Source organism: Cyprinus carpio, chromosome B3, assembly GCF_018340385.1.
Source record: "Cyprinus carpio isolate SPL01 chromosome B3, ASM1834038v1, whole genome shotgun sequence".
In the NCBI taxonomy this organism is placed as follows: domain Eukaryota; kingdom Metazoa; phylum Chordata; class Actinopteri; order Cypriniformes; family Cyprinidae; genus Cyprinus; species Cyprinus carpio.
In genome coordinates, this window is record NC_056599.1 from 16,847,756 (window position 1) to 16,875,277 (window position 27,522).

At 36.0% G+C, this 27,522-nt stretch overlaps 3 protein-coding genes across 5 annotated transcripts; 2 read left to right on the forward strand and 1 right to left on the reverse strand.

Annotated features, from left to right (window-relative positions):
- Positions 1–483: 483 nt before the first annotated feature.
- Positions 484–1,057, reverse strand: LOC122136876 (nicotinamide riboside kinase 1-like). Its single transcript, XM_042721467.1, has 2 exons — positions 818–1,057; positions 484–725 (listed from the first exon to the last, which is right to left on the reverse strand). Exons 1-2 carry the CDS (start codon positions 1,051–1,053, stop codon positions 599–601), a joined length of 363 nt encoding a protein of 120 aa, XP_042577401.1. The 5' UTR covers positions 1,054–1,057; the 3' UTR covers positions 484–598.
- A 1,557-nt stretch (positions 1,058–2,614) lies between these two features.
- zgc:163143 (uncharacterized protein LOC795946 homolog) lies at positions 2,615–9,887 on the forward strand. Its single transcript, XM_042719989.1, has 12 exons — positions 2,615–2,966; positions 3,050–3,251; positions 3,579–3,611; positions 4,200–4,399; positions 4,516–4,603; positions 4,929–4,964; positions 5,071–5,124; positions 5,618–5,851; positions 7,435–7,541; positions 7,779–7,944; positions 9,509–9,592; positions 9,677–9,887. The coding sequence occupies exons 1-11, from the start codon at positions 2,899–2,901 to the stop codon at positions 9,572–9,574; spliced, it is 1,254 nt and encodes a 417-aa protein (XP_042575923.1). The 5' UTR covers positions 2,615–2,898; the 3' UTR covers positions 9,575–9,592; positions 9,677–9,887.
- A 3,822-nt stretch (positions 9,888–13,709) lies between these two features.
- LOC109088677 lies at positions 13,710–27,005 on the forward strand. Of its 3 annotated transcripts, none has more exons than XM_042719997.1 (6): positions 13,710–13,912; positions 13,995–14,085; positions 16,431–16,597; positions 24,787–25,095; positions 25,890–26,035; positions 26,295–27,005. In XM_042719997.1, exons 3-6 carry the CDS (start codon positions 16,594–16,596, stop codon positions 26,400–26,402), a joined length of 567 nt encoding a protein of 188 aa, XP_042575931.1. In that variant the 5' UTR covers positions 13,710–13,912; positions 13,995–14,085; positions 16,431–16,593; the 3' UTR covers positions 26,403–27,005. The 3 variants fall into 3 exon arrangements, with proteins under 3 accessions (XP_042575931.1, XP_042575932.1, XP_042575930.1); XM_042719998.1 differs by lacking the exon at positions 13,710–13,912 and adding an exon at positions 14,180–14,221; XM_042719996.1 differs by lacking the exons at positions 13,710–13,912; positions 13,995–14,085; positions 16,431–16,597 and adding an exon at positions 23,878–24,033.
- Positions 27,006–27,522: the final 517 nt, after the last annotated feature.

The window sequence follows — 27,522 nt, forward strand, 5'->3', positions numbered from 1 at the left end:
GTACATCTCTAACATACTGCTCAAAGCAAAAATTATAGGAATAAATAAAAGCATTTAATTTCATTGAAGACTTTCTATCTCACATAACATATACATTGATAATCATCTAAGTTAGTTTTTTCTGTTCCAAAACTAAATAAATAAATTTGTACAAAATAATTCATTAAAAATAATGTCTGTTTACATTTACTGTGATGCATGTCAAGTGAAATCATTCATAAACATGCTCTGCTCTGTTAATTAACTTATTTTGAGTATTAATGCACATGCTTCAGATTGTCGTATGACAGTCACATAGCTTGCGGCAAATCGACTTTAATGAGGAAGTGAAATAAGACATGTTATGAGGAACACATTGATAAATTGATAATATACTTGCAGAAAAAACTGCTGACTGTTGGAAATCATGGTCCTCGAAATCTGGGAACTAAATTCCAACAGAGTTGTCGTCTAAGAGTGTGAATGGCAAAAACAGAACAAGAACAGTTGAGAGCAAAGTCTCGCTCTTCTGTGTGCCATCCAGAAACACTGTATAAAGTGCCTCACTCACACAATCCACCACAATAGAAGTGATTTAAGGTACTGTGCTTATTAAGTGTTAAAATATTACACTACCAATGTCCTTTACAGTTTCTTTTATCACTTTTCTGTTTTTCAAGTACAAGGGCCAGACATATCCATCAGAGTAGCTTGGTGGATCTGGATACGGCACATAGACTCGAGAGCTATCGATTAGAGAAAGGGAAAAGATGACAGACTCTGTCAAAACATTAATGTTCATCAATCCAGACTCATCTGACAGGAGCCTCGTCCCTACCTTCTTCTTTTTTTACATATCTCATAAGGGAGCTGCAGAAAGTACCTCTTGTTGAACAATGTATTAACTGGCCTGGAAATACCACATGGATATAAAACATGTAAACTGTTCATGATGGTGCAATCATACTCAAAGTCAAGCATGTTTAGGTGATCCAGAGGTCTTTCATGCAACAGAAGTTTGTTGCAATACTCACTGAACTGATATATTACTGTAAATACCTCCAATCTTAACATACAGGATTCAGAAGATTGTTCAGTGATTATCAAAAGCACTAATCTTTGCTGTGACGCCAAAAGAGCAAACATAAAGCAAATCGAAGGCCCATCTAAACTTGCATGAATAATAGGATTGTAATTGTAATGCAATTAGGTTTATGTATGTCCATTGACTGGTTTTCTTATTTTATATGTCAAGTAAAGCCAAGTAAAGTATGAGATTCCTGCCACGAGCCAATGTCTGCCATCATCCTGTCCATGTGCAGGGCGTCCAAAGCTGCAGAGGAGTTTAAAAAAAAAAAAAAAAAAAGTTCCAAGTTTGCAAAACATTGTGTGACTTAGTAAGTCATTAGTATTTCCACCAACGAAAAAAACAAACCCAAATCACCCAACTGGGTTTAAGACTGTTATTTCTCTTGCTGTAGTGTGAAACAAAGTCTCAGCTTTCAAATTGTGTACGTTTTAATATTAAATTCTAACAATAAATACCGTTTCGGCGCACTTAATATGGTGTAAATCGTAAAATGTAGCGCTTCAGTAAAAGCCAGAGCTATTGAAAAACAAAGTTGCAGAAGCTTTTATCTCTCCGGCGTCGTCACGCGGTCACGTGATTCTCAGAGCTCTCCAAACAAACCAGCGATGACGATCCCTTTGAATGAGTTTAAGCAGAATAGACGACAGCTTCATTATACAGGCATTTGCAGCAATTTTTGGTAAACACTACAGCATATTATGCACTGATTATTACGTCAGTGACATTTAGAGGATCATTTTATTCTGAAGAGTGATGAAGAGGCAACATTAATATGGTTCTCTTAACTCCCAGCTATTGCTTACTTATAATGTGAACATACAGCTTAATTATTTTTCAGTTAAATAAGTGTTGTATATTTTAGTTCAACAGGCCTAATATTTATTTAATATTTTGAGGAGATCTTTTGGTACCAAATACGATTTGTGCAATAATTATGGTCCATTAATGAACATATTTTCTAATATTTCTATTACTTATATTACAATTATTGTAGTATTTAAGGTTAAAATAGAGAAAAGGGTTGTAAATTCCAATGCAAAGAGGCAAATTAGAGTCATTTTGAGGTCAGAAAAAAAAAATCATTTTCATTTGTAATGCCATGGTTTACCCACTAGGTGCCTGTATGGCTCTTTAGTAAATATATAGAATATTGCAGGTCATACCTGCTTTTTTATTTATTTATTTTTTTAATTAAGTTATTCATTTTAATAAATATTTAGACATGATTAAACACTAGATTTTTAAATGAGAAAAGTAACTTAGACCTACATCCGTTTTTAATGATACTCGCGTAATTACACAAAATGAATGCAAGCAAATACTGAATTTAAATCAAGTTTAAAATGGTGCTAAAAAAGGCATTAAAAAAAAAAAGCTGAACTTAAAAGTTGTCAACCCTGTGTAATGGTATAACTGATGCTGAATGTCCTTTAAAATGTACAGCCATAATCTATGTTACAAATAATAACAAATCTGAGTTAAAAAGGAACAACTTCCGAGAAAAAATCGTGCAAATGTCTTGCGATAACTTGCAGCCAAGCAATGGTTGCAAAAAATGAATTGGAGCTGATGTCTGATTTTGGCCAGTAGATGGCAACAGCTGTCTTTCCGGTCCTCGTAGCTGGACACCACAGACGAAGCTGAGCTGTGAAGGATGGGCTGCTAGATCTGTTTTGGTTTTTGGCGTTAAGTCTGTTTACGAGCATCTTTTAAAACATAATACAACGCTAAATAAAACGATCTAATATAACGATAAATAAAACGGTCTCCCCTTCCATTAGGAAAATATACAATTGGTAGATATTTTGAATGCTAAGGCTCCAAACACGATGGTGTATCATTGTTGTGCGTATAACTGTAAAAACATTTCGAGGAACAAGAGTCTCTCTTTCCACAAGTGAGTGCAAAGATTTCACTTTATATTATGTTAAACGTGGCAGACTGTATTAAGTTGTGTTCGCGTATTTTGGTTTATTTCAGATTCCCGCTGAAAGACCCCAACTTGCTGAAAAAGTGGCTTAACAATTTAAGATGGAAAGACTGGAAACCTGCTGCAAACAGTAAGATCTGCTCCATCCACTTTGAAAAGAAGTGTTTGATTGAAGATGGGAAGAGGACAAGACTTCATTCATGGGCTGTGCCGACCATCTTTTCATTCCCAAACCGATATCTAGAAAGAAAGGCGAGTAAACGTTGTACTTGGGTGTTTTATAATACACTGTATACATGTTTATGAACTGTTTATGTTAAAATGTACACGTTTTAATGGATGCACAGTGTCTTTTTATGTCACTGGTAAATCTTAAGCTTTACTTCTTTTTTTTTTAAATCATAAAAGTACAAATAAAATATTAGTTTAAAAGTAAAACAGGTTTAGAATAATGTTTGTTTAATTATATTATGCCAGACCACCACAACACAGTGCTGAAACTGCTTGATATTTTATGTCAACTACCCGTTTAAATGTAATCTTTTTTCATCACATTTTAAAAACCTTTATTGCCTGCAGGTGAAAATCAATCCTAGAAGCAGAAGAGCTTTGGTGAGTTGCAGAAACTGTTTTATATGCGTTTTGCAGTTCTGAAATATTTATTTGGATTGCACAAGAAAGGGTGTATTTGCACAGAGAATTCAAAAAATGCATTTAGAAATAAATTACAGTTTCTGAAATAATTTATAAAAATAATGTTTTAATGTGAAATTGTAGATCAGAAATGTGAGACCATAAATAGTAAGATATCTTACAGAGTTTAATGCTACACTGATGCTGCGTCATCAAAAACAGTTTCCTTCCTTCAGTGTTTCGAACCTCTCAAGTATCTGGCGACACCTTCTGGTCAAAATAGTGTAAATGAAACAAAACAGCCCGAACATGCAAAAACATCTTTTACAATTCAGTTGCAAATGTTTTATTGAAAGTACAATCTATTAAATGCAATCTAAAGCTCATCAACTATTATTAATTATGAAATGTCTGAATAATAGTGTTTTTTTTTTTTGGGGCTTATTGTACGTGTTCTGTGGAGGGCTTGACAAATCATGCAACCTAAGACAATTAACTACTACTATTCCTTTTCATTATATAAATGTGGCATTAAAATTTCCCTTTTTCTGGTCATTTGGAATTGAAGGAATTGCTGCCGACTCAAATTCATCTGGTCGAGCGGCGCCTGATGTGACAGCAGAAACTTCGCAGAAGTCTAACTCAGAAAAGCCTGAGCACAGAAATACAGAGAGTTTACAGCCGAACACATCCAAAAGTAGTTCTAGCCAGATGAGGACAGAGCCAATGAGCGTTTCCACACAGCCACTGACAGAACCGGAAAAAAGGTCTGCAACAGCGTCTGAAGGAGAACCTCCATCAGATACATGCTATTCTGCGGTGGTGTTATTCTGTTTTAATTGGTATTCTTAGTTAATGTATGTTTTTCCATGTGCTTTTTCAGTCCACCGTGGACCATCCTGGGCGATGAAGCTCTCGACAGAAGCATGACTATACCCAGTTTCTTTCACAGTGGATATTGTTTGCCCGATGTAATTAACATTTAAATTTTTCACAGAATTGTTTTCTCCAATTCCTACACTCTTAAAAATAAAGGTGCTTAAAAGGTTCCTCAAAGTGATGCCATAGAAGAACCATTTTTGGTTCCACAGAGAACCATTCGGTCAAAGGTTCTTTAACGAACCATCTCTTTCTTACCTTTTTATAATCTGAAGAACTTCCTTTCACCACAAAGAAGGTTCTTAATGGAACCATTTAGACAAAAAAGGTTCTTCTATGGCATCGTGAAGCACCTTTATTTTTAAGAGTGTATGTACCAAAATGTGGTTCACTAATAAACTGTTGTTTTTCCTTCAGAACATCCGCTGGGCTGGAGACGATGACTTAAATATTGTAAGTAACTATGATGCACTATTGAATAAAAGAGAGACCTAAATATACATTTCCTAATAGAGTACTATGAAAGTGTTGTTCATCAGTACCTAATTCTCTTAATCAGATGCCGCATGTGGCTTATGGGGTTTTAGGACAAATGAAACCCCATATCATCGAGGTAAGGCCTCTTCTGATTTACGTCAGAACTGTGATACAACTGTTGTCACCAGGTATCTGCTAGGTTTTATCAGAAATGTTCACTTCGAGTACGTCTCGGGGGAATTACGTTATTGCAAAAATGTGATGACAGGATATCCTATCAGGTGCTATCTACTGCACCAGATTGTTTAGTATTGAGTGCAGTTTTTGGTAGAGCATTAGATTTTTCTGTACTCTTCCAAGTTTTAATAAACATTCTAATTTTTTGAGAATACTGAAATCCACACCACGACTATAATGTTGAATACGAAGAGGAATGAACCACTTTCAGAATAACTAAAACACTGACATCAAAATCCATCTAAATTAGCAGATCACATAAGGTAGCATGCACTTATATTAATATAATTTTATCATCTCTTGCTGTGGATGCCACTGTAGTTATCGTTATAAGGAGCCTTTAAGGATAACAGAATTAGAATTTTTAAAACCGTTGCACTGCCTTCCCTCAGGTTAAAGAGAGGTGGGAATGGCTTGGGCTGGATGTTAGAGGCCCGTTCTCTCCGACAGTAGACCGCCACACGCACATCATGACCCTGACTGACTACCATTCCAAATGGGTGGAAGCTTTTCCTTTGACTCAGAATCTCAGTCAAGATGTGGCCAAGTGTCTCGCTGAGGTCATCAATCAGCAGGGATACCCTCTCGGAATTCTCTCCCGGCTTCCCAAGCGGATCCTCATGGAAGTAAGAGACACATACTGATACACCTTTCAAAACTTTTGGGGTCAATAAGATATAAAATAAAAAAAAAAAAAAAAAAAAAACCTTTTATTTAGCAAGACCATGTTAAAATTATCAAAAGTGACACGAAAGACATTTAGAATTTTACGGAAGATTTCTGTTTTAAATGCGGTTCTTTTAAACCTTCCATTCATCAAAAAATCATTTTAAAGTGTATCACAGCTTTCACAAAAATATTAGGCAACACAACTGTTTTCATCATTGATAATAAGAAAAGTTTCTTAAGCATGTTATCAGCTTGTAAGAATGATTTCTTAAGGATTATGTGACACTGAAAACTGGAGTAATCATGCTGAAAATTCACTTTGGTCGTCACTGGAATAAATTACATTTTAAAATTTATTCAAATAGAAAACAGATATTTAAAGTTGTAGTAATATTTCACAATATTACTGTTTTTACTGTATTTTTTGCTTTGGTGAACATTAGGGCTGGACCAGAATATTCAAATATTTTTTTTTTTTTACCCCTGGCATCTCCCGTGAAACGGTTCTCATTCGCTTGAATATGAATTGCCCATGAATGAATGTTATGAGTTCATCTGGAAGAGAAGACAAAATTGCAGAAGACCTCTGCCGTGTGGAAGCACTTTAAAACAAGTAGTACAAGTAGTACGCCTATAGTATGTTGTTGGAGTAAAAAAAAACACAAAAAAAAACAACTGCTTTTATCCGCCATGTTAATCAATAATTTTACACATGATAAAAACGTGCACTTAATTTGCTTGGAAAATACTTGCGAATACGGCAGTCATAAAAAAAAATAAAAAAACGTACAGTAGCCCAGCCTAATAATAATTTTTCTATATTAAAAGTATTGCTCTTAACAGACCTGTGTATTTTGTATCACTAGTGCAGTGTCTGTTCTTGTTCTTGGCTGTTCTCATTCGCAATGTGTTGCGTGTCCATATTGCACCAAAACGCGACACTGCACTCCCTTGGGTCCGCAGCAAGTCTTTTGGATGAATGGTTCTTGAAATAATACAAATGCAAACAGACACACAGAGATTCCTGCCTTTATTACACTGTGTCTACACCGGACGTGACAGTTGTCGTGTTACGCCGCATCGCAACAGCTAAAGTACACTGGACGAAAAGCGACCACTGAAAATCATTTGAAATTTGTGTCAGTACGTCCTTATAGAACGCAGTAGCAGTTTACCGCGCCCCATCCGGTGTAGATGGCATAATATGTTCTATTGTATTTTGTCGTGCCACGGTCACTCGTGTCCGGGGGAGACACGGTGTTGAGAGAAGAATTTGTTAAACCCCCTCCCTACGAAGCTTTGAGTATTCGGTGTTGATTACTACCGAAGCTTCGAAGCTCAAAAAATGGTATTCGGACCAGCCCTAGTGAACATAACAGACTTTTAATTCAGTACCTTTAAAAAAAATCATACCAACCATAAACTTTTGAACCGTGCATGTAGGAATTCCCTTGGAAATCCTTTTGAATTCCCTTTGGAAAAACAGCTGTGTTTCATATCATGAATTAATGGTTGTCATTTTTCTTCTCACTCTCTTTAGGTTAATCGTGAGTTGAAGAAACACCTGAGGTTAAATTCAAGCGCCTTAGTCATACATCACCGGCAAACTGGTTACATGGACTTGGTCACCGAATCACTTCTTAATGAGTATGACATCTTCAGGCGTTTATTGCTCAATTTATGTCGGCTGTCAATTAATTATTTTGAATTTAAGAACTTTATTCAGTATGTGATGTTACATGATTTAATGCTAATATTTACTTAACTGAGATGACATTTAACTGTTTCATGATCAGTTACATTTTTTATCATGTGAATAGGAAAATCTGTATTGCGGAAATATATTGATTCAACATGTCCAGCATTACTTCATGTATATTTCAGGATGCTGGATGAGCTGGTGAAGAAGCATGGCAGCATCTGGCATGTCCTCCTCCCTGCTGCCACCCTGCGCCTCTGCTGCACCAATCACCCCACGACCAAAGAGAAACCCTTCACCCGCATGTGTGCCAGTGACCCGCCGTTCTCATCCACACCCAGAGAACTGCCTGTAAGTCACCGTGTCCCTCACAGTTTACATTCTTTCATAAGAATGTACTAAGCTATCATTACATGATTTGTAATCAGGGTTGGGGAGTGACAGAATACATGTTAATTAAATTTTCATCAGAATTTACTTTGTTTTATTTGAATGTTTTGTGATATGGTTTGGGGAGTGACAGAATACATGCCCTCCGTTCATCTTTGGAACACAAATTAAGATATTTTTGATGCATCCCGAGAGCTCTCAGACCCTCCATAGACACCAAGGGTACTACCACAATCAAGGCCCAGAAACGTAGTAAGGACATTGGTAAAATAATCCATGTGACATCAGGGGTTCAACCATAATTTGACAAAGCTATGAGAATACTTTTTGTATGCAAAAAAAACAAAAATAATGACTTTATTAAACAATTCGTCTCCTCCGCATCACCCTGTGTATATTTTAGAGAGTATCCAGTGAATGTAAACAGCATATACGGTTGAACCCCTGATGTCATATGGATTATTTTAATGATCTCCATGCTACGTTTCTGGACCTTGATTGCGGTAATTACATTTCTGTGTATGGGGGGGACAGAGAACTCTTGGATTCCATCAAAAATATGGTTGTATTCTGAAGATGAGCGAAGGTCTTACGGGTTTGGAACGACATGAGGGTGATTAATTAATGACAGAATTTTTATTTTTGGGTGAACAATCCCTTTAACTACATATTTAAAATACAAAAAAATCAATAACTGTATTCTATTACAGTTACAAATGACTTTTTAAAGGGGTCATATGATGCGTTTTCAAATTTTCATTTCTCTTTGGAGTGTTACAAGCTCTTGGTGAATAAAGAAGATCTGTGAAGTTGCAAAGACTAAAGGTTAAAATCCAAAGAGATATTCTTTATAAAAATTGAGACTTGTCCACGCCCCCCAAAACGCATTGTTTAAACACACCCCCCACATGTCTACGTCACTATGTGGGAAGATTTGCATAAACCACCGCCCAACACAGAATAAGACGCAACACAGATGCAACACACTAAAAGACAGTATAAGTCATTATAATCAGTAATTATGTCACCACTGGATGCAACAAATGCCTCGTTTATAATTGGTTTTATTGTTTTTGCCTTGCCGGTGTTCTGACCGGGACACAGCATCACAGTATGGTAAGGGGTGTAACATTTCCGTAACACACTTGAGGTATTCGGCCAATCACAATGCACTGGATAGCTGGCCAATCAGAGCACACCTCGCTTTTCAGACCGATGAGCTTTGTAAAAAATCGACGCATTTCAGTAGTCGCGGCATAGAGGAAAAACAATAATGTACAGTATGTTGACAGAATACATGTTAATTAAAAATGTGTTTTTTGAACCTTAAACTGCATGAACATTTCATTACACCAAATACACAAAATAATGTTCTTTTTAGCAACATCATATGACCCCTTTAAAGTGTAATCTGTAGTGAAATACATTTCAAAAGTAACTTTCCCAATCTTGTTTGTAATGTACTGTAAGGTAACACTCATGGCAGTTTGGTTTTCTTATTTTTTTGTTTGCTTGGTCTCTATAGTACAGTGCTACTGATGTTCGCTTGAGTTCTTTTGTCATCCCAGCCACTGTTGCCAACGATCTATGAGCTGTGTCAGACACTTCGGTAAGAGTCCTGAATAAAGACAAAATTAGATTGTGATTTGATGTGGTAATGTAAGTGAGCATAATTTTTTATCTTATTTTTCAGGTGCACTCTCTGAAGGATCAGATTTTTTCGCAGTAAAGAAACAAAACATTTTGTCATGTTTGCTTGACCACAGAATTTCACATACACTTTGCAGTACTGCAAAATGTTAATTACTTTACCAAAATAAGATGAAATAAAAGAAATAAAAAAAAAAATAATAATAAAAATGACCCCATTCAAAAGTATACATACACTTGAATTTTAATACTGTGTTGTTACCTGGATGAGCCAGAGTGTTGTTTTTTTTTTTTTTTTTTTTTTTTGTGATAGTTGTTCATTAGTCCCTTGTTTGTCCTGAACAGTTAAACTGCCCGCTGTTTCATCATCTTCTATGATTTTAAGATCCATCTTTTCACACCGAGGACAACTGAGGGACTCATACACAACTATTATGATTACAGAAGGTTCACTGATGCTCTAGAAGGAAACACAATGCATTAAGACTGTAAACTTTTAAACAGAATGAAGATGTGACATGTATCTCATTTTGCCTAAATATCATATTTTTCCATTTAGTACTGCCCTTCAGAAGCTTCAGAAGATAGTTACATGAGATGTGACATGTATCTTAAGTGAGCGTTTAAATCTTCTGTAATAGTTGCATGTGAGTCCCTCAGTTGTCCTCAGTGTTCAAAGATGGATCTCAAAATCATACAGTTATTGTTGGAAAGGGTTAAAATATGCAAATGTTGCTGGAAAACCAAAGAATTTGTGGGGACCTGAAGTATTTTTCTGAAGAACAGCAGGCTGTTTAACTGTTCAGGACAAACAAGGGACTCTTGAACAATTATCACTAAACAAAAAATACAGCTGTGGATCATTCAGGTAACAACACAGTATTAAGAATCAAACTTTTGAAAGGGGTCATTTTTATAAATTCAACTATTATTTTCTCTTGTGGAATATATATGTATTTTATGTAAAATATCTTATTCAGGTAAGTAATAAAAAATAACATGCATTTTGTATGAGCCCTCTTATTTTGGTAAAATAATTAACATTTTGCAGATTCTGCAAAGTGTATGTAAAATTTTGACCACAATTGTACATAAACTGTAAATAGAGAAGCAAATTTGCACTGTTGTCCCACTGTTGCCTTGTACAAATATAAAGAAATAAAATAATTTTTAAAACCGTACAAGAAGCAATATTTTATGTTTCATCTCTTTTGTTTGTCTTCATTTATGTATATATTATACAATAAGTTCCAACATGATTGGTGTCCAAAATTGCTGATATAAAGTCCCAATGGCACTGAGAAGTTTAACTGTTCACATCCCTCTGTTTGTCTTTATATTCATATGGTTTATCTACAATAGTCCCAATGGCACTCTAGTTTATAATCTACAATATATAAACTAGATAGATCCAAACCTTCATTATGACTATCTATCTATCTATCTATCTATCTATCTATCTATCTATCTATCTATCTATATATAGGTGCATCTCAGACAATAGGAATATCGTGAAAGTTTTTTTTTTTGTAACATTTCAAAAAGTGAAACTTTCATGTATTCTAGAGTTGTTTTAATTTTGATTATTAAAGCTTACAGTTCATGAAAGTCAAACTTTCAGTACCTTAAAATATTCGAAAATTTCCTAAGATCAGTCAAAAAAAAAAAAGGATTGCAAAACAGAAAAGTTTCAAGTTCTTTAAAGTATGTTAATTAATGCACTCAATACTTGGTAGTGGCTCCTTTAGCACAAACTCCAGCATTGTGTGTGTACTCCAGCATCAGTGAGGTGTGGAAGCGTTCAGCCTGTGGCACTAAGTCTTCAGCTCGTCTGTATTATTGGATCGACTGTTTCTCATCTTTCTCTTGAAAATATCCCATAGATTCCATATGGGGTTCAGGTCAGGCATGTTGGCTGGCCAATCAAACACAGTAATATCATGGTCAGGAAACCACTTGGAAGTGGTTTTGGCACTGTGGGCAGGTAAGTCCAGCTGGAAACGCAAATCAGCATCTCCATAAAGCTTGTCAGCAGATGGAAGCATAAAGTGCTCCAAACTCTCCTGGTAGATGGCTGCATTGACTTTGGACTTGATAAAACACAATGGACCAACACCAGCAGACGTCACGGCACCCAAATCATCACTGACTTCAGAAACTTGGATTCTGTGCCTCTTCAGTCTTCCTCCAGTCTCCAGACCTTGATTTCCAAATGAAATGCAAAATTTACTTTTATCTGAAAAGAGGACTTTGGACCACTGAGCAGCAGTCCAGTTCTTTTTCTCCTTAGCCCAGGTAAGATGCTTCTGCTGTTTCTGTTTCAGAAGTGGCTTGGTAGCTCTTTTCCTGAAGACGTCTGAGTGTGGTGACTCTTGATGCACTGACTTCAGCTTTAGTCCACTCCTTGTGAAGCTCTCCCAAGTGTTTGAATCACCTTTGCTTGACCGTATTCTCAAGCTTGCGATCATCCCTGTTGCTTGTGCACCTTTTCCGACCCAATTTCTTTCTTCCAGTCAACTTTGCATTCAATATGCTTTGATACAGCACTTTGTGAAAAGCCACTCCTTTTAGTAATGACCTTCTGTGACTTACCCTCTTTGTGGAGGGTGTCAATGATTGTCTTCTGGACCGTTGCTAAGGCAGCAGTCTTGTGAAACCATTATTGTGGTTTCAAAGAACAAGAGATACCCGGAATTTATACTGTAGGGATGGTCATTTAATGAAACTCAAATGTAAATATTCTAATATTTAACTGTCAGCTTTAATCATCAAAATTAACGCAAACAAAATACCTTTGAAATGTTTTACTTTACATGTACTGAATCTAGAATATATGAAGGTTTCACTTTTTGAAATGTTACAAAAAGAAAACTCACGATATGCAAATTTTTGAGATGCACCCTTATACACACATGCACGCGCAATTTTTTTTTCTTTTGCAGAATTGATTTAAAGGGGTCATATGATGCAATTTAAATTTTTCCTTTCTCTTTGGAGTGTTACAAGCTCTTGGTGCATAAAGAAGAACTGTAAAGTTGCAAAGACTAAAGTCTCAAATCCAAAGAGATATTCTTTATAAAAGTTGAGACTCGTCCATGCCCTCCTAAAATGGCTCGTTCTAACACGCCCCCACATCTCTACGTCACTATGTAGGAAGATTTGCATAATGCCGCCCAGATGTTCACGCAAAGAAAGAAGGCGTACCTTTTATTTTCTTTGTAGTATTGTAGTTGCCTCCGCCGACATGTCGTATAGACGCAGTGTGTTTGGTTGTGAAAGCGAAACTACTTTGTTTGGCCTTCCAAAAGATGATGATATTCGCTTCGTCATGCCTGGAGCTGATCTGTGCTGGTCGCTGAGGAAATACATCAACTTTGCACTGTGGATCGCAGAATCGGCTTTCACCGTGGACGAAGCAGAGTCCACCGGAGTGCAAGCCCAATGGACGCTCCTTCGTAGAATCCCACCTTTGCTCACTCAAGCAGAGGAAATGACTAGAAATCATGTTTATATCACATTTATAATGGGTTTTAATGTTTATGCCTCATCGTTCCAGCCGGACAGGGCATCACAGTATGGTGAGGGGCTAACATTTCGGTCACACGCTTGAGGCATTCAGCCAATCACAACGCACTGGATAGATGGCCATTTATAATGGGTTTTAATTTTTCAGACCGATGAGCTTTAGGCGTTGCATTGAGGAGAAACAATAATGTACAGTATGTGGAAAATGTGTTTTTTGAACCTTAAACCACTTAACACATTTCATTACACCAAATACACAAAATAATGTTCTATTTAGCAACATCATGTGACCCCTTTAACATTGATTTCCATTGTATGGAGAAAAAATAGTGAGACATTTCTCAAAATATCTTCATTTATGTTTCGCAGAAAAGTCATACAGGTTTGAACAACATGAGGGTGATTAAATGATGACTGAATTTTTATTTTTTTTGTGAACTATAATTATGAATACTACTGAAACTGATTGTGAATGTAACGGTCTGTACTCCGGTGAGGACCCAGCGATGCAGGCGGCGCTATAGAGCAGTTTTAATCCGTGAGTGAAGAAAGAAGAAGAGCTGCACCATACACGAGTTTCTTGAGCAGAAGTCCATTTACTAACTCCACTCCGCCAAATAACCGCTGACAAAGATGTTCTCAATCTTCTTAAATGCATGCCTCCCGCCGCTTAGCAAAAGTTGAAATGTTAACACACGTTGAAAAAACTTCGGTACTGACTTAAAATGAGAAAATTAATCATAGGAATTGGTGGGTGAGTAATCTAAACGTGTATATAGTTGAGATTTTGAACCATGTTCAGTCCCAGCATATATGTATTGTATATATATTGACAGGATGACACATGGAGGAAAGACCACTCTGAGTAAAAGCCTCCAGGAGCTTCTGCACAACAGACTCGTTTTCTCTCAAGACAACTTTTTCAAAGTATGTTACTACGCCCACTTTATATTTTAATTTAGTCATGCTCTGTGTCAGTAGATCTGTAAGTCAAATTCATAATAATTTGTCTATTTCTCAGGATGACTCATTGCTCATGTCAATGGCTTTAAGCAATATGACAGTAAGAACAGTCCTGTTATTTGATACTTAGATGTGCTTTTCTATGTTTAATGTGTCTCAACATGCCTGTTGTCCTGTTTTGAAAAGAAAAATAGTTTATATATACATATCGTCACCTTTGGAATTATACATACTCTCAGTCATTCACATATTCTTATTCTGTGACTATTTACATTGTGATAGACTTTTTTAATGTTGTGTACATTTTGGGACTTTTTATTTAGAAAACAAAAAGGTTCTATCTACACAGTTGAATGGAATGCAAAAATCTTGAAGCTCAATATCTCAAAACTATATATATACACAGTCATGGCCAAAAATATTGCCACCCTTGGTAAAAATAAAAAAAATAAAAAGGTAAATATGATCAAAGAAGGCTGTTAAAAATGTATCTGCATTGTTAATCCTTTTGATCTTATATTAAAAAAATTCACAAACATCTAACCTTTCATTGGAGAATAAGAATTTAAAACAGGGAAATATCATTATAAAATAAATTAACAGCACCCTTTTATTCAATACTTTTTGAAACCTCCATTTGCCAGTTTAACAGCTCTACATTTTCTCCTATAATGCCTGATGAGGTTAGAGAACACCTCACAAGAGATCAGAGAACATTCCTTCCTCCAGAATCTCTCCGGACCCTTTAGATTCCCAGCTCCATGTTGTTGGTGCTTCTCTTCAGTTCACTCCTCTCATTTTCTACAGGGTGTAGGTAAGAGGACTGGAATGGCCATAGCAGAAGCTTGGTTTTGAGCTCAGTGACCCATTTCTGTGTTGTTTTTGAGGTTTGTGTTTGGGTTATTGTCCGGTTGGAAGATCCAAACATGGTCCATTATAAGATTTCTAACAGAGTCAGTCAATTATTGATTCTTTTATCTGTTGATATTCGATAGAATCCATGATGCTATGTATCTAAACAAGATGTCCAGGACCTCCAGCAGAAATATAGGCCCACAACATCAAAAATACAGCAGTATATTTCATTGTACACATGGGGTACTTTTTATGTTTGCTGCTAAAAAGCTCATTTTTTAGTTTCGTGTGAATTTTGTAGCTGTTTGTATTTGAAGTTCCTGTTGTTTTTTATTTTTTTTTATTTTGGAGATTGTTTTTGGATGAGCGAGGAGAATTTTTCTTGAAACACCTTCTAAACAACATGTGTTGATGTAGGTGCTGTTTGACAATTTTTTTTTAAGGTTTTCTGACCCCGAGACTCAACTATTTTCTGCAATTCTCCAGCTGTGATCCTTGGCGTGTCTTTAGCTACTCAAACTCTCCTTCTCACTGTGCATTAGGACAATATAGACACACGTCCTCTTCTAGGCAGATTCATAACATTTTCTGTTGGTTGGAAGTTCTTAATTATTGCCCTGATGGTGGAAATGGGAGTTTTCACTGCTCTAGCTCTTTTCTTAAAGCCACTTCACTAAACTTCACTAAACTTTTGCTGCACATCAGAAATATATTCTTTGGTTTTTCTCATTGTAATGGATGATTAAGGGAATTTGGGCTTTGTTTTCCCTCCTCTTTATATTTCTGTGAAACAGGAAGCCATAGCTGGATAATTTCATGTTCATAATCACTCTGGAGTGCTCAAAATTGTGAATATGAATGGGAATATACTTATGAGATATTTTACTCATAAGAATTTCTAGGGGTGCCAATTAGGAGTGCATGATAAATATTGGCCGATAATTAATGCACATCTCAGTAAAGCCGGTTCACTAATCGTTCATTATCAGCGTGGATTTGTGCAGCTTGTCAGTTAACAAAGGCTCTGTGTAGTAACAGCTGCTCTATGTGAAATCACACACCTGATGGAATTTACCGCTGATTAGTGAACTGGCTTTACTGAGGAGATGCGCATTAATTATCTGCCGATATTTATCGTGCACACCTAGTGCCAATAATTGTGTCCAATGTGTATTTGAGAAAAACATTTATTTCATAATGATATTTCCCCCCCATTTTAAATTCTTATTTTCCAATGAAAGATTTTTGTGATTATTATTTTTTTTAAATAAAAGATCAAAAGGATTAACGATGCAGATTAATTTTCACAGCCTTCTTTGAACATATTTACCAAGGGTGCCGATATTTTTGCCCATGACTGTATATAAAACACTTATACCTTTTTTTTTATTTTTTTTTATTTTTTGAGTTTATGCAGTGTGATCTTTTTTATTTTTTTTATGACTCCTCTGCAGCTTTGGATGCCCTGCACATGGACAGGATGATGGCAGACATTGGCTCGTGGCAGGAGGATCCTCAGGGCTTCATGATGTCTCGTGATCGTGCAGTGAAATCCACAGCATCTGAGGCATCCAATGTGTTTGTTCTTATAGTGGAGGGAATCCTCATTTTTCAATCATGGGTAATTTTGTTCAGCAGTCTACCTTTTATGTAAGATGAAGAGGAAATCATACAGGAGAAAGTTTTTGTACAGTTGTTGTTTGGAAGGCAAGATGGGACAGAACTCTAGCTATCTTGCTCCTCATCAGATGCAAACGATCTTTTGACAAACTGGTTGTGACATTATAGTTCACCCAAAAATGAAAATTCTGTAGTCATTTGTCTCGCCCTCCTCCAAAACGTCGTTCCAAACGTATAACTTTTTTCATCTTTGAAACACAGATATTAGTTTAGATTTTTTTTTTTTAACCTGAGAGATTTCTGTCCCTCCTTTGAAGGTCTATGAAACCAACACTTTGATGCTTTAAAGGGGTCATATGATGCTGCTAATTATGCTGCTAATTATTTTGTGTATTTGGTGTATTGAAATGTGTTTATGCGGTTTAAGGTTTAAAAAAAAAACACTTTATTTTCCACATACTGTACATTATTGTTTCTCCCCTACGCCCCGCCTTCTGAAACGCGTCGATTTTCACAAAGCTCATCGGTCTAAAATGCGAGGTGTCCTGTGATTGGCCAGCTATCTCACGCGCCGTGATTGGCCGAATGCCTCAAGTGTGTGACGGAAATGTTATGCCTCTTAACATATTGGAGCAACGAGACAAAAAACAAAAAACCCATTATAAACATGTTTTCTAGTCGTGTTTTCTTTTGGAAGGCAAAAACAAAGTAGTTTCGCTTTCTCAACGGAACAACGACACACCGCGGCCTTGAGTGAGCAGAGGCGGCCGGTTTGAGAATGGCGCAGTTGGTGGATTCTACGAAGGAACGTCCGTTGGTCTTGCAGCAACCACATGTGATGACCCCGGGCTGGACTCCGCTTCGTCCATGGTGAAAGCCGATTCTGCGATCCACAGTGCAAAGTTGATGTATTTCTCTCAGTGACCAGCACGGATCAGCTCCAGGCATGACGAAGCGAATATCGTCCTCTTTTGGAAGGCCAAACAAAGTAGTTTCTTTTTCACAACCAAACACACTGCGTCTATACGACATGGCGAGGGCAACAACAACAATACTACAACTAGATAAAAAAGTTCGTCAAGACAAAGGTGAGAAAGCCTGAACAAAAAGTTTTGAAAAGTTTAGAAAGTTTCTTTTGAAAAGTTTAAGAAGTTTAATAAAGCAAGTGCATAGCATGTCATTAGCATGATGAAGCTAGTTATTAGCATGTTGTTAGCATAATTAGCCAGTTACTAGCATGTTTCTAGCATGATTAGCAATTGACTAGCATGTCACTAGCATGTTTTAGCATTATTAGCAAGTGACTAGCATGTCAGTAGCATGATTAGCAAGTTACTAGCATGTCGCTAGCATGTTTCTAGCATGATTAGCAAGTGAGTAGCATGTCACTAGCATGTTTTTAGCATGATTAGCGAGTGATTAACATGTCGCTAGCATGTTTCTAGCATGATTAGCAAATGACGAGCATGTCGCTAGCATGTTTTAGCATGATTAGCAAGTGACTAGCATGTCACTAGTATGTTTTTAGCATCATTAGCGAGTGACTAGCATGTCGTTAGCATGATTAGCAAGTTACTAGCATGTCGCTAGCATGGTTCTAGCATGATTAGCGAGTGACTAGCATGTCGCTAGCATGTTTTTAGCATGATTAGCGAGTGACTAGAATGTCGCTAGCATGTTTTTTCTAAGCATGATTAGCTAGTTAGCATGTCACTAGCATGATTAGCAAGTTACTAGCATGTCGCTAACATGTTTCTAGCATGATTAGCAAGTGACTAGCATGTCGCTAGCATGTTTCTAGCATGATTAGCAAGTGACTAGCATGTCACTAGCATGTTTTTTTTTAGCATGATTAGCGAGTGACTAAGCATGTCGCTAGCATGTTTCTAGCATGATTAGCAAGTGACTAGCATGTCGCTAGTATGTTTTTAGCATGATTAGTGAGTGACTAGCATGTTTTTTTTTTTAGCATGATTAGCGAGTGACTAGCATGTCGCTAGCATGTTTCTAGAATGATTAGCGAGTGACTAGCATTTCACTAGCATGATTAGCATGTTACTAGCATGTCGCTAGCATGTTTCTAGCATGATTAGCGAGTGACTATAGGTCGCTAGCATGTTTTTAGCTTGATTAGCGAGTGACTAGCATGTCGCTAGCATGTTTTTAGCATGATTAGCGAGTGACTAGCATGTCACTAGCATGTTTTTAGCATGATTGGCGATTGACTAGCATGTCGCTAGCATGTTTCTAGCATGATTAGCGATTGGCTAGCATGTCGCTAGCATGATTAGCAAGTTACTAGCATGTCGCTAGCATGTTTCTAGCATGATTAGCAAGTGACTAGCATGTCGCTAGCATGTTTCTAGCATGATTAGCAAGTGACTAGCATGTCACTAGCATTGTTTTTAGCATGATTAGCGAGTGACTAGCATGTCGCTAGCATGTTTCTAGCCTGATTATGTTACTAGCATGTTGTTACCATGATTAGCAAGTCACTAGCATTTTTGCTAGCATGATCAGCAAATGACTAGCTTGTCGTTAGCATGATTCTAGCATGTTGTAAAGCATGATTAGCAAGTGACTAGCATGTCGCTATGATTAAGATGAGAAATAGTCAGATGATAGATAGATAGAAATAGTTAGATGATAGATAGATAGAAATAGTCAGATGATAGATAGATCGATAGATAGATAGATAGATAGATAGATGGATAGATGGATATAGTCAGATGATAGATAGATAGATAGTAGATAGATAGATAGATAGATAGATAGATAGATTAGAAATATTAGATAGATTAGATAGAGTGTGAATGAGTTTTAATGGATTAGAAATAGTACAGAAGCAAAGCTTGATTGAGTCTAATGGGCTTCAGTTTGTTTAGATTTGAATTTTGACAGTTGGAGCTTGGCTCATCTGAACATTCCGTCAATGGAAGTCTATGGGATTTTTATGATTTTTAATCTTCATTTTTATGAAAACTGTAAGTCCAATCAGTTAGAAAAGATATAGCACACCCGGCGAGATTCTGAAGAGCTGGGCTGAGTTTGGAGTCTGTAGAGTTAAAGCTCTAGGAGGAGTTAGAGTTGATAATTTAGTCTCAGAATAATAATAATAATAAGTTTAAATAGTAGATCAGTAAGTTGGCTTTCTCAAGCCAACTTAATGAGATTATAATGTTAATATTTTTTATTTGTGTGTAAGTAAGTTGGCTTTCTATGCAAATCTTCCCACATAGTGATGTAGATACGTGGGGGCGTGTTAGAACGAGTCGTTTTAGGAAGGCGTGCCGTGGATGAGTGTTAACTTTTATTAAGAATATCTCTTTGGATTTGAGACTTTAGTCTTTGCAACTTCACAGATCTTCTATATTCACCAAGAGCTTGTAACACTCCAAAGAGAATTAGAACTTTTCATAAAGTCATGTAAACGTAATCAATTATAAATGAGAAAAGTTCATAAAGTCATTGTAAACAATGAGTCTTCTGAAGAGACAAATTTTGTTTTTTTTTGAAGTTTTAATTTTGGTTATGAGTTATACATAAACAAATGTAAATTTTGTTTTTTTTTATTATGTATGCTCAGATACATTGACAGTTTATTTACATAATCGTTAGTTACAAGAAAATGCTAATTTTAATAGGCCTTTAATTTATGTTTGCTCTTTTGGCGTCACAGCAAAGATTAGTGTTTTAGATCATCACTGAACAATCCTCTGAATCCTGTATGTTAAGATTGGAGGTATTTACAGTAATATATCAGTTCAGTGAGTATTGCAACAAACTTCTGTTGCATGAATGATCTCTGGATCACATAAACATGCTTGACTTTGAGTATGATTGCACCATCATGAACAGTTTACATGTTTTAGATCCATGTTGTATTTCCAGGACAGTTAGTACATTGTTCAACAAGAGGTACTTTCTGCAGCTCCCTTATGAGATATGTAAAGACAGAAGAAGGTAGGGACGAGGCTCCTGTCAGATGAGTCTGGTTTGATGAACATAATGTTTTGACTGAGTTTGTCATCTTTTCTCTTTCTCTAATCGATAGCTCTTGAGTCTAGTGCCGTATCCGGATCCACCAAGCTACTCTGATAGATATGTCTGGCCCTTGTACTTGAAAAACAGAAAAGTGATAGAAGAAACTGTAAAGGACATTGGTACTGTAACATTTTAATACTCAATAAGCACAGTACCTTAAATCACTTCTATTGTGGTGGATTGTGTGAGTGAGGTCTTTGCACTTTATACAGTGTTTCTGGATGGCACACAGAAGAGCGAGACTTTGCTCTCAACTGTTCTTGCAGACATTCAGAAAATGCTTATGGTTACACAGAGATAAGTTGTCACATGAGTAGTTCAACAGTAATATTGCAGCACACTTAAATGATTTTGCCATTTACACTCATTTATTTCTTTCTCTGTCTGAATTTAGTTCCCAGATTTTAAGGACCAACATTTTCAGCTGCTTGTTTTCCACAAGTATACTATGATATGAATAAATCAACAAGTTCATCATAGTATTCATTAATATCTATTTTATTACTTCCTCGTTAAAGTGCATTTGCCACAAGCTATGTGACTGTAATACGGCAATCAAATTGTGTGCATAATACTCAGATTAAGTGAATTAACAAAGCATTCACTTGATGAAACTGCATCACAGTAAATATTAATAATGACAGACAAATGTTTTTTAAATAATTTTTTGCACAAATGTATTCATCTGTTTTGGAGCAATCCATGTGACTTAGATGAATATCAAAGTCGTAAAAAATTCAGACAATATGTAGACATATTTATGAAGTGTTCAGTGAATTAAATACTTTAGTTTATCCCTATAATGTTTGATCTGAGCAGTATTTTAAATGTGCAGAATGAGACTTGTTGATAAACAAGAATTAAAAGGATAGTTCACTCAGAAATGAAAATTCTGTCTTCATGTCATCATAGATGCAAACTCCTCACCTTTAGGTGACAACTTTTTTGAGATCAAAATAGGTCACCTATGAGATTTGCTCAGATCCAATGAGAAAGTGTTACAAGGGTAAATAAAGAACTGGGGCTGGTTGCAGACTGGTCATAACTTTTTATATTCAGTTATGATGGGTAGACTGGTCTTATTTGTATTGGAAAATTAAGACTGATAACCACTTGGCAAATGCTAGTAAGTTTTGTATAGTACTTTCTTTACTCCTTACTAAACTGTCTGAAAAGGGTAATATTTTATGTATTTGAGGCCTGAGATGTGGGAACAGTGAAGAGAGAGAGGACAAACATTTTGCTTTTTAGGTCAGCATTGCTATCTAATCAGCCAATACTGTCTTAAATTGCCCGAATAGTACTTAACATGGGATTTTGACCAGATATATTCAATCTTGATTTTTGTAAGATGTTATTTATTTATTTTTCTTGTGTGTGTGTGTGTGTGTGTGTGTGTGTGTGTGTGTGTGAGAGAGAGAGAGAGAGATATGTCAGTACTTCCATCTTAAAAATAGGGGTGTGAATCTTCACAATTCAGTTCCATTATGATTATCATTATCAACTCAATATCACGCTAGTAACATTGTTACTATAATGTTACTAGGTCCCCGACCCGGGTTCAATCCCGGGACGTGTTTGCTTTCACACAGAAGTCAACCCGGCAATGTTCGCCAGATCCGACGTGCAGTGTGAAAGGGGCTAGAGAGAGAGAAATTACAGTTTTGGACATGTAAGGTAATAAAATTAACTAATTACCTTAAATTAACTAAGGAGCATGTAAAACAAATATATTTTAAAAACAATTCCATGTGGAGTCCCCCCAGTTTTTACTTTACTTTTTATTCTGGTACAGGTTGATCTTAATTTCAGCCGTCCAAACAACACTTTTGTGGTATGTTTTTTTTTAGATTTTTGGCAAAGTCTAATCTGGTCTTGTTTGCACCTTGTGGTGAACCATTTGCTCTCGTGAAGTCCTCTCTTGATTGTAGACTTTGACACTTGGCTGGACGTTGTGAAAGTTTTTTTTCTTTACCATGGAGAGGATCCTCCGATCATCCACCACTGTTATCCTCCATGGACGTCCAGGATGTTTTATGTTGCTGAGCTCACCAGTGCATTATTTCTCACATTTTTCAGAATGTACCAATCTGTTGATTTGGCCACTCCTAATGTTCCTGCTATCATTCTGATGGATTTGTTTTGTTTTTGAAGTCTAACCATTCACCTGCATGGAGAGATCCTTTGACTGCATGATGTGGGTTCACAGCAACAGCTTCCAAATGCAAATGGAACACTTAGAATCAACTCTGCTTTTACCTGCTTAATTGATGTAGAAATAAAGGATTGGCCCACACCTGTCCATGAAACTGCTTTTGAGTCAATTGTCCAATTACTTATTGTCCCTTGCACTTTAAGCCCATATTCATTATAACTGTAACTTGAATATGTTTTGGTCAACAGCTAAAATAATAAAAAAAAATTCCCTGTGTCCAAATATATGGACCTAACTGTATATATAGAGCTTATCAAATATGGTTAACGGAAGGTCAGCAGTGCTTGTTTGTTGCATGAAACCCAATGAGGAACGACTTGAGGATGATTAATTGGTGACAGAATGTTCATTTTTTTGGGTGAACTATTGCTTTATGACATATTCCTAAATCAACTGCAATGGAGCTGTCAAGATTTATGGGCCAGTTAGGGTATTTATAGTGAGTGCATAACTGTCAGCCGAAGTCAGATTGATCCTGAGACCTGTTTGTACCTCTGGTGCATATATATATATATATATATATATATATATATATATATATATATATATATATATATATATATATATATATATATATATATATACATACACATGAAGGTGGACATTTTAAAAATGATGCTAAAAGGGAGTTATTTTATTTTTGTTTTTAAAATAATATTGTGAAACTTGTGCATTAAATAAATTCAATGCACAATTTGAGTTGAATTACTGAAATAAATGAACTTTTTCACGACATTCTAATTTATTGAGATGCACCTGTATATGTATGTATTTATAGTGAGTGCATAACTGTCAGCCGAAGTCAGATTGATCCTGAGAACTGTTTGTACATCTGGTGCTTTCTCTTCAAATGATAAATGAAATGAATGGAACAATTTTTGATTTGCACAATTAAAAAGAGCAACACTTGGAAATGTTGTTTTTGAAAGTGTTGGTGTGACTCCACTCGTTTGAGGTTTGCTGACTAAGAGCTCACTGATGTCAGAAGTTGTGGGCTGGATCTCATATGTATATGTGTATATATATATACACTTGTGCAGTGCAGAAAGAAGTTGTTTTATTTCCTGTGTTAGAGGACACTGACTAAGATACACAGAAGACAACAACAATGAGGTCTCTGCAAATAATCTTTTTGTTGGTGGTTGTTCTTTGTCTCAACAACTTTGTTGCAAGTACAGGTTAGTGCTTTGTGTTTTTACTGTTATACATTTTTGGTAATTTGTGTGTTACAAAGCATTGCAGCAGTTTACATTAGTTTTGATTTGACCTACTTTCAGTCACTTCACAGCTAGGGTTAGATATGTGAAGAGTCTTTAGACAGCGATACATTCATTTTTGTTTTTATATTTGTATTTGTGAATGCATCCAAAATGCCTCATGATGGTTAAAAAAACTTTACTCACTCTCATGTTGTTCCAAACCTCCTTCTGTGAAACATAAAAGAAGATATTATGAGAAATGTCAGTGTTACTCTCATGTTGTTCCAAACCTCCTTCTGTGGATATTATGAGAAATGTCAGTGTTCCCCCCATTTTGGACAACAGATATTTTATGTTCCACAGAAGAAAGTCATACAGGTTTGAAACGACGTGAGGGTACAATGATAGAATTTTCATTTTTGGGTAAACTATCCCTTTAGGACATAAAACATGTGAACTATCAATGTCAGATGTAGTTACAACGTAGCACTTACCTGATATGCAGAAATAAGTGAAATTATTCATAATGCTTAGAAAATACATGACTTAAAGCAGGAACAGGCTATTCATCATCTACACTGTCCAGGTGTTGGTTTTGATGTCTGAACTAGTGCCAGGAACATCTGCTTCTTCTGTTTTCTCTCAAAACTCTTTATATCAGACTTAACATCTTAACTTCAGTTTGTTTGGATGCTGTGATCTGATCAAGGCTGTTTCTTTAATCATTTTTAGATGAGATCAAATATAAAGGTGACAGTTTCACCATGAAGTGTCCTGCACCTCCGAAAGAAGCACTGGGTGTATATCTGTACAGCAGACGTGAGAGCAGCCGACGAGTCTTCTACTACTTTTTTAATACCCAGAAATTAACTGTCCATAAAGACTTTGAAGGACGTGTTGAAGTCAAATATGACAACAAGATCCTGACAATAAACATCATTAACCTACAACTGACAGACACTGGGGCTTACTGGTGCTCCTGCAATCTTATGATTGAGGAATGTACAATGGACGATTCAGGTGTTTTTCTTTTGGTGCATGGTGAGTGTAAATTAATGTTTTGTTTATTGACGTAATATTCAGTATTTAATTACATACAACTTAGAATTTACCTGTATTGATAAGTATGATTTAAGACATACATTACCATTCAAAAGTTTGGGTTTATTTTTGTATGTATGCATGTATGTATGCTTGTATCTGTTTGTTTAATTGTTTGAAAGAAATTAATACTTTTATTCAACAAGGATTCATGAAGTTAATCAAGAAGATGTTAAAATAGTTACAAAAAATATATTTCAAACAAATGCTGTTCTTTTGAACTTTTAATAATTATGGTTTTCACTAAAATGTGAAGCAGCACAACCTTTTTCTAAAATTGATCATGAAAAAAAAATGTTTTTTGAGCAGCGAATTAGCATGTTTGATGATTTCTGAAGGATCACGCACTGTAACACTGAAGACTGGAGTAATGATGCTGAAAATTCAGCTTTGTATCACAGGAATAAATTACATTTAAAAATATTCAAACATAAAATGGTCTTGATAGAAAAACTGTTGTTATTATTATTATTTAAATGAAGTTGTAATATCAGATTTGACAGTTTTTACTGTATTTTTGATCACATAAAATTATCCTTGGTGAGCATTAGAGACTGATTACAAAGAATTAATTTTAAAAAACTTTTCAATGGTATTGTTTGGTAAAGGTTCAGTTAGTGAGAATCGACAAAAATAATAAATGCATAGTTTTATTGCTGTAGTTTTGAAGCTGGTGATACTGCTTTGGGTGAGTACTTTGGCTGTACTGAAGTTATTTGGATTTCTCTTTACAGAGCCGGTGATCAATCTGGCCCCTTCCAAAAGTGCTGATCCAAAGTCAGGTGGCATTAATGACTTACTGATCCCAGTGATGGCTATCACAGTTGGCAGTGTGCTCTTACTGTTACTCCTTGTGTTTGGAGTGTGGCTGGTGCCCAAGGTGAATGTCATACACCTAAAACTTGTTGCATGTCTGTACATCCAAAGATCATCAGAAACTTTGTAAATGCATTACACATATGCAACCTGGAAAGTGCAGATTTCAATTTTGTCTGTGCTGAATTTTTGTTTACGTCCAGCCATATGATTACACATTTAGTGTCTATGACCAATACTTTTGTATTATATATCAAAGAGGCATTTTCCAGCAAATGTGTTTAGAGGTTAATAAGCTGAATTGTTCCTCTCTTTTGTCCCAGATGAAGAAACTGATCAGAAGCAATGAGAAAGTAGAAGAAAAGGAGAAAAGGTGTAATAATGGAGTGTACGAGGTCATGACTGTTCCCCGAAGGACAGAGTGTGTATGAGAGGTTCATGTAAATATGAGACATTCCCCAGTGTGTGTGTGTGTGTGTGTGTGTGTGTGTGTGTGTGTGTGTGTGTGTGTGTGTGTATGTATATATATATATATATATATATATATATATATAGCAAGCTACTGGAAAAACCACATAAATTGGTATGATATATATACCAACTTTGTGTGTGTGTGTGTGTGTGTGTGTGTGTGTGTGTGTGTGTGTGTGTGTGTGTGTGTATAAACAAAATAAATATGTTTTTTGTACTGTTTTGCATGTTACTATGACTCATATGCACCTACTTTAGTTCAATCTGATAGAGGTAGGTTTTCTGACCTACTTCTGTTGAAATATGGCAACGGAAGATTCAGAGAAATGCTCTTAATCTCTGGAGATCTCTTCTAAACATCTGTTTGTTTCAAATGAGTTTTCAGTCCTCTTCTATTTTCTATAAATATTTTTCTGAGTTATTTTGTGTATATATTTCAGCTTTGCATGATTGTTCAAATCCTTTAGCATTAATGAGTGATTCAGTTGATTTTGAATTTGATTTTGATTTAATTTTTAGCTGTGTTGTCTATGCATTTGTGTATTAAATTTTATATGAATGAATTTGTTGTATGAATCAATATGTTCTACATATTGTGTAATATGATCCACTATGGATGTTGTAAATTTTTCATTGTATAGCTTCAGTTATACACATTTAAGTGTTGCTTTACAAGAATAATGGTAAACGTGACAGGGAACAGAAAAACAGGATTTGAAAATGTCACCTTATTTTCAGGCCATGCTTTTATTTACCTTGGCTTCTTAGTCTGTATTGACAGCTTGCACAATCTGCTGCTTTGATATGAAGCTGCAGACTTCCTTTCTGCATGCATTTGAGACCCCTGTGGAGGAAACCTGCCCCTTCTTCAGAGAATGTCACCTTTATTCTCACTTTAGTCCACCAACACATGCACCTTTTTCAGAGGGCTTTATTCAGATATGAGTGGCGTTTGAAACCTCAAAGTGATAAACACTGCATTTGGGGGAAAACTGTCATGATACTTTTACCAGAAACAAGAGGATGTGTGAGAAAATGTGTGGGTTTTAAAACTGTTTGTCAGATCAATTGCACAGTCAG

Coding starts and splice junctions, on each gene's coding strand:
- LOC122136876 (XM_042721467.1), bottom strand. CDS start 1,053: ATGTTAAGATTGGAGGTATTTACAGTAATATATCAGTTCAGTGAGTAT. Junction 726..817: donor ATATGTAAAAAAAGAAGAAG/GTAGGGACGAGG, acceptor TCTAATCGATAG/CTCTCGAGTCTATGTGCCGT.
- zgc:163143 (XM_042719989.1), top strand. CDS start 2,899: ATGGTGTATCATTGTTGTGCGTATAACTGTAAAAACATTTCGAGGAAC. Junction 3,252..3,578: donor ACCGATATCTAGAAAGAAAG/GCGAGTAAACGT, acceptor TATTGCCTGCAG/GTGAAAATCAATCCTAGAAG. Junction 4,604..4,928: donor GTGGATATTGTTTGCCCGAT/GTAATTAACATT, acceptor TTTTTCCTTCAG/AACATCCGCTGGGCTGGAGA.
- LOC109088677 (XM_042719996.1), top strand. CDS start 23,964: ATGAGGTCTCTGCAAATAATCTTTTTGTTGGTGGTTGTTCTTTGTCTC. Junction 25,096..25,889: donor TGTTTTTCTTTTGGTGCATG/GTGAGTGTAAAT, acceptor TTCTCTTTACAG/AGCCGGTGATCAATCTGGCC. Junction 26,036..26,294: donor GAGTGTGGCTGGTGCCCAAG/GTGAATGTCATA, acceptor CTTTTGTCCCAG/ATGAAGAAACTGATCAGAAG.